Source organism: Odontomachus brunneus, unplaced genomic scaffold (genome assembly GCF_010583005.1).
Source record: "Odontomachus brunneus isolate Ranch 3 - 2012 unplaced genomic scaffold, Obru_v1 Obru_scaffold_178, whole genome shotgun sequence".
Classification (NCBI taxonomy): domain Eukaryota; kingdom Metazoa; phylum Arthropoda; class Insecta; order Hymenoptera; family Formicidae; genus Odontomachus; species Odontomachus brunneus.
In genome coordinates, this window is record NW_022639628.1 from 151,181 (window position 1) to 168,274 (window position 17,094).

At 36.3% G+C, this 17,094-nt stretch overlaps 1 protein-coding gene across 1 annotated transcript in view; it reads right to left on the reverse strand.

Annotated features, from left to right (window-relative positions):
• The window catches only part of LOC116851561 (glutamate receptor ionotropic, kainate 2-like), a 78,419-nt gene that overhangs the window by 32,616 nt on the left and 28,709 nt on the right, over positions 1-17,094 (reverse strand). The window contains exons 3-5 of the mRNA XM_032831109.1: positions 12,649-12,702; positions 8,974-9,141; positions 7,664-7,816 (exon numbers count right to left, since the gene is read on the reverse strand). Of these exons, the coding sequence (XP_032687000.1) occupies positions 7,664-7,816; positions 8,974-9,141; positions 12,649-12,702 (375 nt within the window). The remainder of the gene's footprint in view (positions 1-7,663; positions 7,817-8,973; positions 9,142-12,648; positions 12,703-17,094) is intronic.

The window sequence follows — 17,094 nt, forward strand, 5'->3', positions numbered from 1 at the left end:
CCCAAAAAGGACAATTAACACGTTTTAAAATCAACTAAGACGTGACAGAATATATACATGATGTCTGAATTGCGTTTTTATATCAACATAAAGGTCTTTGGCCGATAATAATAACGATAATATCTCGAAGCAATAAAATGAAAGTGTATCGCATAAAATAAATATTTTGTCTAAACACAATAATGCTAAATGAAATGCGACATTTAAATGAGATATAATCAAATACACGATAACATTTTTTTCACATAGGCAGTAATTATAATCGTAGTTATTTGATGATGGCCAGACTCATCGTTCGTTAAATCACGCGTGCGTCTGATGCTCGTTAAATTTATTTTTCCTCTGTGTCGTGATAGTTCACGGACATGCACACATCCGCACGATTCATCGCCGACGGCCTACATTTCCGGATGCATGCGCGCGGCGAAATTTTTCGCATTAATTACCATTTGTGGTCTACCAGCGATCTGCGCGCAGTTTATTTGATTTATCTCTCTTTCTCTCTCTCTTCCTCTCTCTTTTTTATTTTACTGTATATCCTGTATGTTGTTGCCGGGGTTACTATTCAACCAGAAATGCACTTCTTTCTAAAGTTGACCACTTACCTCCATTGCCGGATGAAACAAATATAACTGTAGATATTCCCCGAGTTCGCGTAGAGATAAATATTTTTCCCGCAAACCTCGGTCGCTTAACTATTCCATCGCGAAAGAAGTTTTCAACTATTTTCGAAAGCTGTAACACACATTCTGCTTCCTGCAGGGGTGTGTTTACTCGAAATTGGAGTATGCCGCAAAGGGATGTCTGTTTTTCGATGTAATTTTATGACTATCTTGGTTATCGAGAGATAAATAGTCGGCAAGCTTAAGATGCAACGAAGCGTCTTTATTCACTCGCTTCTCATGCTTGAATTATTTGGATTCTATAACCATTGCCTGATATATGTCTGGTCGTATCACTTTTCAAGTACGTGTCGTGCTATGTTCCTCTCGTAATCCGGATCCATTTCGATGATGGCTGTACAAAATGTGCAAAAGCGAGAGGGTTTACTGCAAGAGCTATAAAACAATGATATTGCATTCGCGTTGAGAACCTTGATCAGTCTGTATGGATTTTTGCACGGGTATTTCGTTCGCATATTGCTTAATCCATCGTGTAGCGAGAATAGAGATTAATCCAGACGGAAACAATTCAATTGTTTCATTTATAAACTTCTAATTTTTCTCGAAACAACTGACATACATCAGAGAGACAGAGCCTATTATCTATGGTTAAAGTCCTGCAGATTAGTTGATTTCATAAAAGATATATGTCTGCTATTTACCACACGATAGTCTTGTTTTTTAAAGAAACCATCTCAAGAAGAACTATACGTCGTCTGTTATCTTAATTGAATTCATCGTTTTCTTTTGTAATGCACAGAATGAGATATATAAACATATTATTTGAATAATATCTGTTTTGCATCGTGTTGAAAAAGACTCCTTTTTTCTTAAGAATCTCAAGCTATAGTCCTCTATCAAATATAACGTTTTATTCTCTCCAATCTTTTAAAAGTGCTATAAAAAATAGTTGGAAAAATCGTTTTAACTTTCAAAAGTTACTGCATTGATTGATGGACGTGTTTTAACCGAGATGTAAAATCCTTGAATATTTCACCACGAATTTTCGTGAATTCATAGGTATGGCGCGTTTGTTAGCAAGTTTTACGAAAGCAAACGTGCGCGTAGATACGACGTTCTTCACTACATCGCCCGTGTATCGCGCTGTTATATTTAGCGTGTATTTATTATCGCAATTCTACGAAATGACGACGTGTTGTCAAATTATTTCGCGAGCTCACGGCAATCGTCTCTCGTCAAGCCAGCAGCTGGCGAGAGTTTTAGCGACGATTCCGCGGCCTGGATTTTTCGGCGCGTCAGCGTAGGTAGGCGAGATCGTTGGCAACGTGGATCGATAAATCCCTACCGCGATATCTCGTCAGCAGCTCGTCGACGTCGATGAACTAGCTGGCATCAAAAATACATCCGTGCTCGCGAAACAAATGCGCGTCGGAAGTGACCCGGCGGTGCACGGGACTGCGTGTATTTTCACTATTCGACGTACTTTCGTCCGACGCGAATATGCCCGTTAATTATAGTCTGTGCGTGTGCTAGCGCAGCACTCTTGTACTATTGTGCAGGCACACGCATTTTTATACGGTGAAATTCAGAGTTCGGAATATTTCGCGGAAGCCGTGTTGCGAAATATGGGTTCAGGGTTCTCTGGAAAAAAAATTCCCAACCAAATGAATTGATACTAACCGGAATCAGGGTCCATTAAGGATCGAAGCGAAATATTGATATTATCCGGATTGCTTGGTGTGATATATTTTTGTATTTTTATTTGCTTTCATAGTCAATATTCTTCGGACGATATTATTAGAGAGTGGAGAATAACAATACGAACGGAAAAATGCTTTATCCGCGAAAAACGTCAATGTTTTGTTTACGATAAACGGACTTGAAACGACAACTCTCTCTGTTTTACTAAAAAATTATATATTATCTAAAAAAGGATTACAAAAAAGGGGAGAGAGAGGGTAAAATGACAAAAAATTATCATTAATAATGACGCGCGCGCGAATTTATTTGTTGTTGCTTTTTATCGTGCGAAATAGTAATAATTGAATTTACAGTTCAGAAATATTGACTTATACTTTCAATCTCTCATGCATATTTGTAATACGTAAATACGCGGTAGAGTAAATTATATTTCCCTTCATATCTAAATCCATTTGCGAGCATTTGGTAACAGAGATGCCGTCGCTGCGTTGTTTGTATGCTTACTCACGGCTATTACTGAAAGCATATCGGAAGTAAAATATAGTTGTCGTCGTTATGGTGAGGTAAGCGATTTCTACTTCGGTTTCATTCGCGAATAATATTAAAGGTCGTCGATTTGACCATACTAATTTGACCATACTAAAAATTCATTAGATTATTGAAATAGTAAATTGAGATTATTGAAATAGTAATCTGGTAACTCACATTCGAATCTATTTAAAATGTATATAAATATTTAAAGTAAGCGTTATGAAGTTTATAACTAATGTTATTTCAATATTTGAAGCATATAATTTACATATCAAGATTAAATAATTTTCGATAAACATTAAATGCTAACATATACATTAATGAAACATATTACGGTTTACTCCTTTATTCAAATATTACTTGTTAGACTAAACATATAATTAAAATTAAAATATAATAAATTATTTTATATCGTCAAACATTATTATTTGAAATCACCACGGTAATATTTTATCGTAACGGAAAAGGAGAGAACTCCTGTAGAGAGTTTGTTCCTCTCAAAGTATAAATTGTTTGTGTTAAAATATTTATGTGCGCATTTTAACGTATGCGTTTTAACGTATCAAACACGTGTTATATAATTTACATATTTTACGATAATTCATTAATCATTCCCCTTACTTCGGGTCGGTTGGTTATTTCTTATTCACACGTATCTGCTTTGCCGGATTTCTCTCCATGTCTCACGCGTGTATTTTCGCACCTTCGAAGCACCGAAGTGTACCCAGATAGGCTAAAGCCGCAAAAACCGCCTATACTTGACGGGGTGCATTAATCTTGCTGCTTTTGCAGCAAGCTTTTAGCACTCGGTTCGGGTTGCTTAAGCGGTGTAAGATTTGTGAAAGTTCTCAAGCGTAATAGCCTAAATACGCAAAGTTTGTAAAAATTATGACGTATATAATGTTTTGTATATTAGCACTTCAAAAAGGACGACATTGTCATCTTGCAATGATATACAACGATATTTACTACTCGAGGGAATAACTGTCGGATGACAAAGGACTTTTAAATCGACGATACAATTAATTTTTTCGCAATAAAATCGCTATAACCTCACAGCGATGATGGCAATACTATCGACGGTTTTTGGTTATTTTAAATACTTCTGAATAGGTTCGAATACTTTCGAATGTGTGATATTGGCTTAAAATGTCAAGCTGATTGTGAACTAAGTGGTATTAACGGGAAACACATTAGTAATTCAGCGGTATGCCGATTTATTTATGGTCCTATAATTCCAGAAACGGTAGAAAAACAGCGATTATACCGTTAATGGGATACGGTCACGTCGGAAGCTGCCAGTTTCCTGTCGTACGGGGTTAAGCGTGTACGAGGGGCGCAACTGCGATATATTCTTGGTATATCTTTTCGCGGCACGCTGTTTATTTCGGATTTAACATGAAGGAAACGTCGATAAAACCGGTACACTGAGTGCAGCGACGCCTCGAAAAGAGTATTGTAACCGTGAGACGAAAGCTGATATTCATAAACGGATGGATTTTTCGCTACGCGAAAGGAATATGGTGATGGAATTTATCGAGACCTTTTATAATTTCTACGATGAAGCTCTTCTTCTCTTTTCACTTGATATGATAGATATTTTTCAGTCACTTGATAATAATATTCCACTGATGCGGAATTCCTCAAGCGGAACGCGGCGTATCGGGATAATAAGAAAGATTTGTCTGGCGAATCGAATATTCAAGGAATGTCGTTCCGATTTGAATACCATCAATACATGTACAGAGTGTCTGTGGATTTAGATGTCCGAACGCACGTGTGCCGATCAAACTCGTTAAATTGAATAGAAAAGTCATCTACTATTATCTATTTTGTAAATCGTCACGGTAATTTTTCAAATCTTAATTAGAAAAAGTAAGCCAATTAATGCGCGCGACGCGATGACACGAGTTTTACACACATTCTGAATGGACATGTTCTGGGCTTATTGGCTTTTCTTAGCAATGGTAAAAATCGGATGGCAGCGAAAGATGGAATAACAATGTAAGCAGCGAGTATCATAGTTTTGCTTTCCGTGTGATTTTTCTACACGTCTATATTTGCTGTTGCTAAGAGATCAGGAAGCAAGCAAATTCAAGTTTTTTTAGGCATTTTCAGATACATTTTTTCAAACTGTTCTGCAGAACTCGTTTTACCGCGCCATGTGCATTGATTAGGCAATTTATTTTTACTAATATCCCGATAATTATATTGTGGTAATTTACAAAATGGTCGACAATTTTTCTACTTAGTCTAATGAGTTCTATCTGTAGTGGTTGGACATCTAAATCTAGACAGTATACACGCGCACGATGCGCTTGTTAAGCTGCGTAAGCTTTGGTGAGACCAGCGGTCTTTAATAGCATCTAGCCTGTGCGGCGAGTAAGTTTTGAAAAATTGTCACGATTCACCACCGGGGCATCTCCTCTTCTTCCTCCTCCTTCTTCTTCTTCTTCTTCTACTTTGCGACATTCTCGATTATTCTGGCAACCCGACTAAACTTTTCTACGCGCCGTCGTGCGCGTTTCCAATTTTCTTTGCCGTCGTGGAAAAAGAGAAACTTTATAATGCTACGTGGAAAAAGACGTTGGAATAATTTGCAGGAAGCCGTCATTGTGTAAACTTATAAGTTTCCGTGACACACGAGACGACGTATGTCGTTATGCTTCCTATTATAATCTTTTTTCGCGTTAAAACTTAATGCTAATTCTAACAATTCGTACAATATTTACGAGATGCTCTGCGTCAAGTAATACTATGAGATGAGAGAAAATAAAATTTGAAAATCTCTGCGAAAGAATTAGATCTGCAATTCTATGCGAACCGTATGTCATATAATAACTCGTAAATATCTACGGTTCCTTTTTTTTCGTAAGCTACGACTTTATATTTCTCGTATATTTGGTTAGAATTGTAGCATAAATGTGATCACGGCGGCGATTCAATTATGCTACGTTAATAGTACATACTACATTAATAATGGTGATGTGAATAAATTTGTCGTATTGTTCGGAATAGTTAATGCAATTCCTCATATACCGCAGCGTATAAAGCTCTATCGCGGCGTCTTGTGTACTTTGTACTTTAGTTAACGTTTATACGGTTTATAGTGTTTATACGGAACATCATATATAGGCGCAGATAACGATGTAGATATTTGAAAGTAATTTTCCAGCGTCACACGTCGGAAAAGTTCAAAAGTTCGATTATTAGTTAAAGAAAGAATCGCGCTCCTCGAAAGTTTAAGCACCGTTTAATTTGTCATTGGCGCGTTTAATAGGAAAATTCTCTCAATTTTGGACGCGACTCGCGTGTAATAAAACTTCATGCTCCAGACGGCATCTATTCATGGGTGGCACGTACGCGTGAGTTTACGTACGTGTTTCTCGTGTGACCGTTCGTGCATTCGAGATGGTCGCCGCAAACGGGAAGCGCGAGCGACGATTCGGAGACGGGTAAAGGAGAGAAGATGCCCGAGAGAAGTTGAGGTTCTCGACCTTGTAGCTATTTGCTAAATACGCTGTTCAATTATTCATGTGTCAACGTTGCTTTCCTTCCGTGGATCTCCATGTGTCTGTGGCTTATCGCAGGACGACTACCAATCTGTGCAGAGCAATGAGGAGCACGCTCACTCCAGGATGGCCGCGATTTTTTACCTCCCAGATTCCAGCATGCAGCGCGGGCTCGTGGCGAGAGAGTTTCGTGCACGGCGTCCCGTTGCGTACGTTTAAACTCTTTCATGGCTAAGCAAAGTAATTTTTTTAAACTGCAAGAGAGAGAGAGAGAAAGACAGTTCTGTCGTGCATGAAAGTCCCGTTTTATTTCGCGCATGTTTCAAGTACACAGTGCACAGTATTCTGTATAGATATGGATCATTAAATTAAGTTTCCAATATCCCACAAACGAATGACAATGTTAAAATTTTAGAAGTTTGTAGAAGTCCCGAAGAAAACGTAGGAAACGAGAATAATGAAATCCTCAAGTTGCTTTACTTTTAAACAATTAATATACGATAAGAATTATCATGGAGAATTACAGACTGTTTATATCTTACCATTCTCTGTACTAAATATAGGTAGATAAATATTTCCCTTGCATAAAATAATACTGTATTTGGAACTTGCATATAACGTATATTTTCATTTAATTATAGCGTGAGTAGACAATGCGCTCGTATGTGTCAAATAACTTAGCGTAAAAACTTAGAGAGTAAAAGATATTTATTTTGGCACGTATCAAATAAATTTTCGTAACGCTAGAAACGCGTAAATAAGCTATATCATCATGTTTTATATAATGGTTAAATTTTTTTTCTGTTCGCGGATTATAAACGTATATTCGCGAAATACGAGTAACAGTGTAAATATTATATTGCAGATATAATATTTTAAAATAAATATTGTAATTCAGGCCTTGTCCATCCATATTTTATCAATAGTGATGTGCTTTTGAGTGATATTAGTTGAAATTGAATTTCTCCACAAAATTGTAAAATTCTTCTATCTTATGTTTTCGATGAAAAAGAAGCAATTGCTAATTATAGTTTGCTCAACAAAAAAAATATTAGATGTTGAATGAGACGTAATACAAGTCATTTTTTCATCTTAAAAAGTGCAAGAAATGTTTATATAGTGAGTATATGTAAGGCAAATTTTAATTTTTTAATTATAGTAGCTTTTCAATTTCTTAAAACGTCCTAATCCTCTCTATAATTTAATATAATCATACACGAAAAGTTGCATTATTACCAACTTGTATTACTTTTCCGTCCAACACGGGTCTCGTAAGGATTCGTAAAACGTACGTACGGCATTAATATACTTGTAGAGTGATAAACCGTCGTCCCACGGTTCCTCCTTCTCGCAGGACAGATTCGCTGGTCTTAAATCGTAACTACGATCCAAAGCTGCTAAGCCGTGCACGAAAACTTGCACGCTATCGTACACTAAGGCTGGTTCTGCCTGAAACATATGTTTCCTTCTTGACGAGAGTTTATGTCCCGTATCTTGGCACAGAGAAATTTAGATGATCAGAAACGTTACGTTGACAAAGTTTTTATTATCACTGGTGTAAACGAGTGTTGAGTCGAGTCGTTATTAAACTTTAATGAAATTTATTTTCAACGCTGTTCCTAATTTAATTGTTATTTACTCCCAAATGATTATTCATTCTTATTATCGGTTATGTTGAAAGTTTCTTGTTTCATTTTGCAATCAAAGTTCTTTAAAGTAGAATATTAAACGCCTTTAATGTAGTAAGTATCGGGTGAAATCGATTACGCGTTGACATTTGCCTTTCATAAAATATAAAAAAGTAATAAATAAATAATAAAACATACATAATGTATATGTCGAAGGAAATAAAAATATATTGTGCTTTATATTATATAATATTCACTAAAATTGTCATCGATTGAAAGAGTCCAGTTTGCTATTTCAGCAGACGACTATCTTCCAAGTCCTTGAGAGAGAGAAAGCCTTGGTGCGCTCAATTGATCCGAGTTAATGACATTGCGGCGCTAGCCGCAGGCGAAACTCACTTAATTACTGAAAGGCTGACAAAGCTCGAACTGAACACAGACTGTGCTGACTGGTTCCGTTCACCAAAATTTTCAATCCTCTCTGCTTTTAGTCTTTCATCTACATCTGCTCGTAGCTTTGGCTTTTATCATGATTTGAAACCATGCGTAAAATTAATTATTATTGTGAAATATTACTCTAAAAAATATTGTGCCATAAATGATACTTTGAATGAAACAAAGAGAAATATTCGTTATTTTATATATCATATTGGAATAACTTTTTTAATTTAAAATTTTTTGCGACCAATTTGTTTAATTTTTATTTCGTCATCATACACATTTGTATTTAAACAAATTACAAAAAATTTGAAAAATTACACACAGAAGAGAATACGATAAATTGTCTTCAATGAAACAATTAGAATTAGAGAAACCTATTACGTTCTTTAACGCTCGATATGTTTCACGAAGTTTGCGGAATAAATTTGATGCGTCAAATCTTATCAAAAACTTTGCAATGTAACATCGCGTTGTCGAAATGGTAATGAAGCATTGAACTTTGTGTCTCGTCGAATATTACTTAAGATTTTCTCCTACCTGAATGACTCCCGTTTTATTCAAAATGGCATGTCCAATCGTTGGTTGGAAGCGTTCCATCTGTCTGAGTACTTCAGCAACCTTGGGCTCTTCAAGATCCACCAAGCGAAAAGCTGTCATGTTCACGCTGTTATATTTGAAATCTTCCAGATCAAACGTTTCTATATCCTAGGGGATCAAAGATTATTAAAGTTTAAATAAGTCTATTTATTTTAAAAACGGTTTAGATTCAATTATGGTTTATATATATTTATCTTCCATATAATTCTCATTAAATAATTTGATTGCGTAGTAGATTCTTTGTAACGTCAAATCTTAATGTCGCAAATAACGAAGAGCATTAATTATTAAGTACTTCATACACAAAAGAGATAAGAAACAATTTCTTTCTTCCCAAGTGAGATCTTAACTTTAATAAAAATAAATACAACTATCGATCTATTTCAAAACTATAAATGAAAAGGGCAGTCTCTGTCGCGGTGATATTTAAGAAAACGCAACTAGTAAATATCTTTTCACTCGCGCAGCGTGATTACAGGGAGAGGCGACTAAATTAAAGAAAAATGAGGCGGTCCCAGCGATTCTGTTATCGTTGTAATTACGATCGTTGTAGTTACGATGTAACTAACCCCAGTCAGATCTCCCACTTTACCTTTACCTTCTAGAGTTTTCTAGAAAGAGAGAGGTACCCAAGAAAATATGATTTATAATTATACGGTGATGCGTTACTTGACGTAGATCGTTAAAGTAAATGTGGCTCTTCTATGGGATCATTCACCGACAACTGCGCAGCTGCATAGCAAAGTCGGCCAGTCAGATAAAGCTCCGTTTCCGTTCATGAGCGGTTTCTCTTCCTCTGTCCCTTTCACGCTATTACTTACACCCCTTTCCCCTTAAACTCCTTCACTCTCAACCCCTCCAGCTTGTCTGTCTACCTCTTGAGTCGCGACATTGCCGCGACGTTACTGCCGGGAGAAAGTTGTGTAACATCCTCCAAAGTGATTTATTTGGAAATGCGCGGATGTGCTTCTCACAGACGAAATGCCGAAAGTACCTAATGCAGATTTGCATCGCGGGGATGCATTAAACTCTTTCGCGAGATCACGCGCCGGAGATCTTTCGGAAAATCTAAAATGTGATAAAGCACATAATTTGTTCTCTCATTGAGTTCGTTATCAGACCACTTGAAATGTGCTTCAAATCGTATGACTTGCTATCGACAAAATGCCGCTAGTACAGACAAAAAACCAAGTTTCGAATCGTGTACGCGGGAATGACATATCCTTATATTTTGATTAAACATCGTTACTCTGTCATTTTGATAGAACGTCTACCAACTATCATCGCGTTGTCCTGAGGCGTTAATTAATACCTACGTTCCACTCGAATAACTCGTTTACGAATTGCTATCGCATCTATACAGGCCGTTATTAGCCAGAACTGCAACATTACGATGAATTAATTATACAACCTCATCTGACCGGTAGTAATTAATTCAATATCGGTATGTGAGGTATATCATTCGTAACATACGGTTAGTTAGGTTCCTGATAATATAAAGCGATTGCAACCGATTGCAAGGTGAACAATCTATAACTCTGTAGCTCCCGGCTACCATATCGTCCTGTAGATATTGTCTCTATCACATCTCCTACATATTGTCTAGCTAGCGGTGTACAGCACAGTCAATATTTGACTGACTATAAACACGTACGATATTAATTTCCGTGCAACAATTATTTCGTTGCTCTCGCGCACGTCAAACCCGAACTATCTAAATGCTGGAATACATTAATGGTCGTGCGAATTACCAGAGATGTTGCATCGCAATGTTGCTGAATGCGGCTATATCGCTATTTACACGCTTCGTGTATTTGATCTTTCCGCATCGGATTAAGCAATCATGGTCGTATTCATTAACCTCCTGCAATCTAATAATATCGACGCGTTCTCCTTTTTGTTGCGAAATTCCAGATCGATCAGAGACAATTCCATACTGCGCCGACGTGTTATATAGATCGTGCCAAGGATGCAACTGTCGTCACAGAGGCCGTGGGGTTAATATCTGTCGTCAATTAATTTGAACATATTTGTAGAAACGAGCGCGGCGTCAGGCGAGCAGCGGTTCGGTTCCACGTACGAGACATCGTTACGCCGCAAAATTCGAGGGACACATATGCGTTAGACATGTCGTGCGTTTATGTACCACCACGTGCGCACACGTGTACGTAAACACCAGTGCAAGTGGGCGTACATGGTGAAACGATGCGCGGCGCGTTCATCTCTCTCTCACGATCATACCTTTCGTACACGCTCGCATCGAGTCGTGCGAGCTCGCGTTTACACGTCATAACTTCGGCTATGCTAGCCGCGGGGTTTGCGCGCACCGTTAGCTCCATTTAGGATAGAAATCTCGAGTGGGACGGGAGATTGGAATTCGGGCTGTGCGGCAGCTCGGAAGGCGACGATATGTCAAAGGAGGCGCACACCGAATGAGAGGAATGAACTTTCAGGGGACTATATTAGGGAAATTTCCGATATACCAACGACCTTAACGTTAGGGGGGTGGGATGTCTAATTCCTGCTACTACTCGTGTCCTAGGATTAATGCAACATAACACGTATAATAAGCCGCACAGTGTACAAAGAGGGGCCGACCGAAATGGGAAGTACGTTGATTATGAGGATGATGAATAGTATATGTACGATATATAAGCAAATCTTGTCTACAAGACTACTATCCATCCGAAAGAGGCATCTCTCTTATTTCTCAACTGAGATTAAGAGGTTACTAGACCCTTGACAGGAGTAAAAATTAGGTAAAATATGAAAAATTGTAAAAAGTTGTAAATTAGGAATATAAATTTTTTATTATATATGTCTATTAAAACATTTGCTACCATGGTATATTGAGAGAATTCTCTCTTTGATGTTTTACAGTAATGTTTATAAAATTGTTTATATCGGTTCACAAGGCCTTTCCGCACAAAGCCCTTTTATTTATTTATTTTATAAGCATTTGAATTTTTACTTCTGTCAGAGTCCTGCATAACCTTTGAAATTATACGAGTTTCGAGTGAAACGCGAATCCACATTTATTCGTATAAACTATTGATGATCAGCTGGGCTATTAACAGTTCGCTACGTTAATGTACTAAATTAATACGCTAGATAAATGTTCCGTAATATCTCTATAAATTAAATAATGCCTAAGGCTCATTAGTGGATTATTATACTAATTTAACATTTATAGTAATGCAATTGATGGAATCAACTGCTAAATTACAAAATTGTTTATGTCATGTAAATTATAATATAATATAATATAATATAATATAATATAATATAATATATAGAGATATTTTAATAAGAGGAATTATATATTTTTTAATATAAAATAGCAATTTCTTATTGATTATTATTTTTATATATATAATGTTTTCAATATTGCAGAATTCCTTTTGATAAACGATACTAAATATTCATTTCGCGATGTTGGAATAAATTATTCTTAAGACGAGAATATAAAGCTTTGTATTTAATAAAAAAAGAAGAAATACATATACGTTTTAATCCCGCCATTCTTTTTTATCTCAATACGAAAGATTTTCAGATGTACATATCCTTTATTATACAGGTTTGATTATTAGATAGGTATGAGGAAAGAATACTTACGAAGGTAGTAAACATGTAATGATATCTGTAGTCATTCATTTGTAACTGCAATATCTGTAACAGAATAATAGAAAAAGAGAAAATTAAATCGGGAGGATGTCGTAATTAATATCATAGTATTTTGAAAGTACATTTTAACGCTCAGATTTTCTTTCATAAGCCGATCAATATCATAAAGTAAAGTATAGCTTACGTTGAGAGAAGAGAGAAGTACTATCTTTCGCTATCTTTTCGTATATTCATAATATACTATATAAGAATATACATGATGCTTAAGAATTACAGGTATATAAAGAATTAATTTATTGATTTAAATAATTAATTAGCTAATTGAATTCATCGACATAAATAAAAAAGAAATCTTTATAAACGTTTTCGAGATTCTGTTTTTCTATTTTTAAATGTTTTTCTACAGTTGTATATGAAATATGTCGTGTGAAATTGCTGATATCTTAGAGAGTACTTGGAAGACCAGCAATTTCAGAATTCAAACATTCGTCAAAGATTTCGACAAAAATACGTCTAAAGTTAAACGTAACAGAAGCATAAAAGTCTCAGGTTTTCAGTAGATTTTTTTCTGCTGCTGGCTGCAGCTGCTACGGTTCCTAGAAGTGAAGATATCGATGGTTATATCGAGCCATGCTCTCGCGATCGATTCCATGCTAGCAAAGTGGAGTATGCGGCATCTGCTAAGTTAGATAACGCGTGTGTGGAGGCAAGTTCGCGTGACACTGCGTAACTGCGTTACATAACACGGTATTGTCCTCTATTGCAACGCTGTCAGCTGACAATGCGATCGTTGACCTCGCCAACGCGTGAGTGATGCACACGTGTCAGTGTTTGTTGATACCGATAACGCGAGAATATATCCGAAATATCGAAGAGGACCAAAATATTGAAACCCGAACTATTGAAGTAGTCACAGCTCGCAAACGAAACATAGAGATCCGAAACAGAAACCAATCTTGTTGATGCGCGATTTCGTGTCGATATTCTGAACTTTTTAAGATATCAAATATTCTGCAATATATGCAATTGCAATAAAGAACTTAAAAAATAGAAATAAAAATGAAAATTTAAGTACCTCGAAGATGATTATTGAACACTCTTATTAAGTTCCTTGTTTATGTCTTTTATTATAAGTCTTTTAGTTATAAGTCTTTACTTATAATTAAAAAAATATATTATGTATATTAAATAGATATACTATTAGTTGCTTCTATCATTAGCAATCCTGATTTTATTTTCGGTATATATATATGTACAAATGCTTTGTATTTATTTCACCATCTTTATTCTATTTTATATTTATTCTATTCCCCGTATATTCCACAATATGAGTATGCACAAGACAAATATTACATCCCATGTCGTTATTCTGCTGCCAAGAATATTGATATTGCACCCTCTTCATGGTCCTATATAATTCGTCGCTTTTCATTTCCTGCGGTGAGACCACGATCATACCTATAGATCTATCGAGCTGCATCCTTGGGATGGGAGCGGGTCAGATAAAAGCGATCCCTCGTGGATCCCCCCGTAAAGAAACCTCTTCGAAGAAAGGAAAGGCGGGACGGACGCCGGACGTGCTAGGTTAAAAGGATGTAGGAGAGTGGTTGCATGAAAGCATGGACGTTTTTTGATTACTCGAGCGGTCGAAGGCTATCCTTGGAAATCCTCCAGGGGCGCAACATGCAAATAACGGGTTTCCTTCGACCGCGTCTAAGGCAAGATTGCTTCCCTTAGAGTGCCGCCAACAAGGCGGGAAATGGATGGAATCTAATCCTTGCTTGTGTAATATATTTATAGTAACAGCTCTTCGATTGTAAACGAAATTTGCTGTTGCCCTTTGTAGCTAATTAACTCTCGACATTGTGTAATTGTTGCGGGTTATCTACCGCAGTGATATCGCTTTCATAATCGCTTTCATATCGCAACTTTGTTTGCGATTGCTTCCAAATTTTTAATCTTCTTCTTCACTGTCTAATTGCTCATATTAATCTATGGAATAGTAAGCTTAATTATTTCCGACATATCATTCTTTTATACCAATAGCGCTTGCACAGAGCCGCATTACATAAATTATGCCGGACTAGCGTGCCGTTGCAATTTTATTTACGTTGTATATTTGGGGTAAAGCAGACATTGAGATATTTATGCGTTACCGTCCGGCGTTCGTTGTTAGGTATTATACATAAATTATAGTGATCCGTGTCTTTTTCACGGTATCAATATCGTGTATTCCAGCTTATAACGAGGAAATTTCATTTTTTTGCCAGCAAAACTAGGAAAAGGAAAAAAAATTTTCATCGATCACGCGTGTTTCGTTGGCGAATAATCGAAGCGTGCATTTCCGGCGCGTTGACCACGCACTCGATTATGCAAATTTTTCTATTCGCCGTGGTACACGCACGCAGTACCATTCCCGAAAGAGGTGGGAATTGTGAAAAATATCGGCCGTTCTCATCATTCCGGACGAGCGCGAAAAGAGCGCGCGCGATTTGCATGAGCTATTTTCAACATTTGTTTCGTTACCGCTGACAATTCGTGCGATTTAATTTCACGATCTGGTGATTTGCGTCGGTCGTACGTCCGTCCACTGCCGCAAAACAGACAGCTAAATATTTCGAAGCCGCCGTCGCGGCTTCGAATCCATATATGTATTCGATTCATAATTTTCAGAATTATTATATCGTTGAATATAATACACATAGATTGCGCGCAGCGTGGAATATTAACGGAAACGAGAATGGAAACCCGGAGAGTGTACAAATTAAAATTACTGAAAAATGTAAGTGAATCTTTGCCTTAGCGCTCACCAACATATCACTCGCCTATTATTGATATATGTCGTATTTATTAATTATATTTTTATTAAATATTTTGGCGATATTGCCGTTATATCGTCATTCTCCCGTTCAGTCGTTTAGTGTAGCATTATTGATCCATAAGTTCGCGAATTTTTGTCTAATTGATGTCCGCATGTTGGCTAAGGAGCATAGTTCCACACACATACACACATATAGTTGGCTATCTATGTATACGATAGCTATCTACGTATTTGATAGCTGATATTTCAGAGCATATTTCATGGTGTAAGTGATAGCATTTAAGGAGATGCCGGACATGAAAACTTTATCGACATAATATTGACTTTTTTTTTGCAAAGTTTACGTCTTGTTGCTTGCACACGCTTTTACAAACGCTTTTACACAAAAGTGCGTGCAAAAATAATTGGAATATTGTTCAATATGTGACGAAAACGAAACAATATGTTTAAATTAAAATTTTGAGCTGTCAATGTAATATTTGTAATATAAACATTCTGCAGGTTGTATATATCGAAATTGTGGATGCTCCAATCGGGAAAATTTCAAAATCATTACTACACTTTCAGAATTTAGTTTCGATGCCAAAAAAGTTTGCAGAAAAATTTATGATTACATGCGGTTAGATTTTCCGACAACTATGATAAAATAGAGCGAAAAATTAGTTCACTAATATTTTTCGAGATGGCACCGTACTTTTATCGCACTTTTCACAACGTCCGAATATTCAGGATATATATAGTATATATATACAGGGTTGGCAAAAAGTCTGGAAACGGTCAAATATCTCGAAAAGGATCAACTGTAGCGAAAAATATGTAAGTAGCAAATTTATAGGGCTTAATAAAATGTACCTAATGATGGCTAAAAATTTGACTTTGGATGGAGGACGAAGGTCATACGAAAGTCAAATTGAATTTTTTAAATTGGACTCCCCACTTTTTATTACATATTCTTGTAACTTATTTCAAGGGCTTTCCAAAAACCTATAACACAGTATTTTTTTATTAGGCATATTTAAAGTTATGAGGCTTGAAAGGATTTTGGTCTTTAACTGTTTCTGTTTCGTAAAAACGTATCACTGTTTTCTGAACGGTGGATTTAGAAATAAAATTGCGATCAGGATATGCAGCATTGAATGTGTAGATCAGTTACTTCTTCGTATGATCTAATATGGTCTCCAAATTTTCGATAAAGAAACAGCATTATCTTTTCTTTATCGACTAACATTTTTAAAAAAGAAATTTGAAATTGTAGTTGGAGAAAGAAAGGGAAAAGACAAAGAATAAGATGCGAGAGAGCACGACTCGTTTTTAAAATACAAAGATTGAGAAGCGTTATCGTGAAGCGCGGGTATGCGCAAGTTTCGACTGAGTACGTGTGATATTACGTCGTGAATGAATAACCGCATTCGATGAGAGCGAATGAACAACTAAGCCGGTCATATCATCTAGCTCGAGACACGAAAAACAAAGTTATTCTTGTTTTTCTCCTGTGTTTATATTTTTTAGGCTCCCAGCCTAGTTGTTCATTCGCTCGTATCGAACGAATATATATATATATATATATATATATATATATATATATATATATATATATATATATATATATATATATA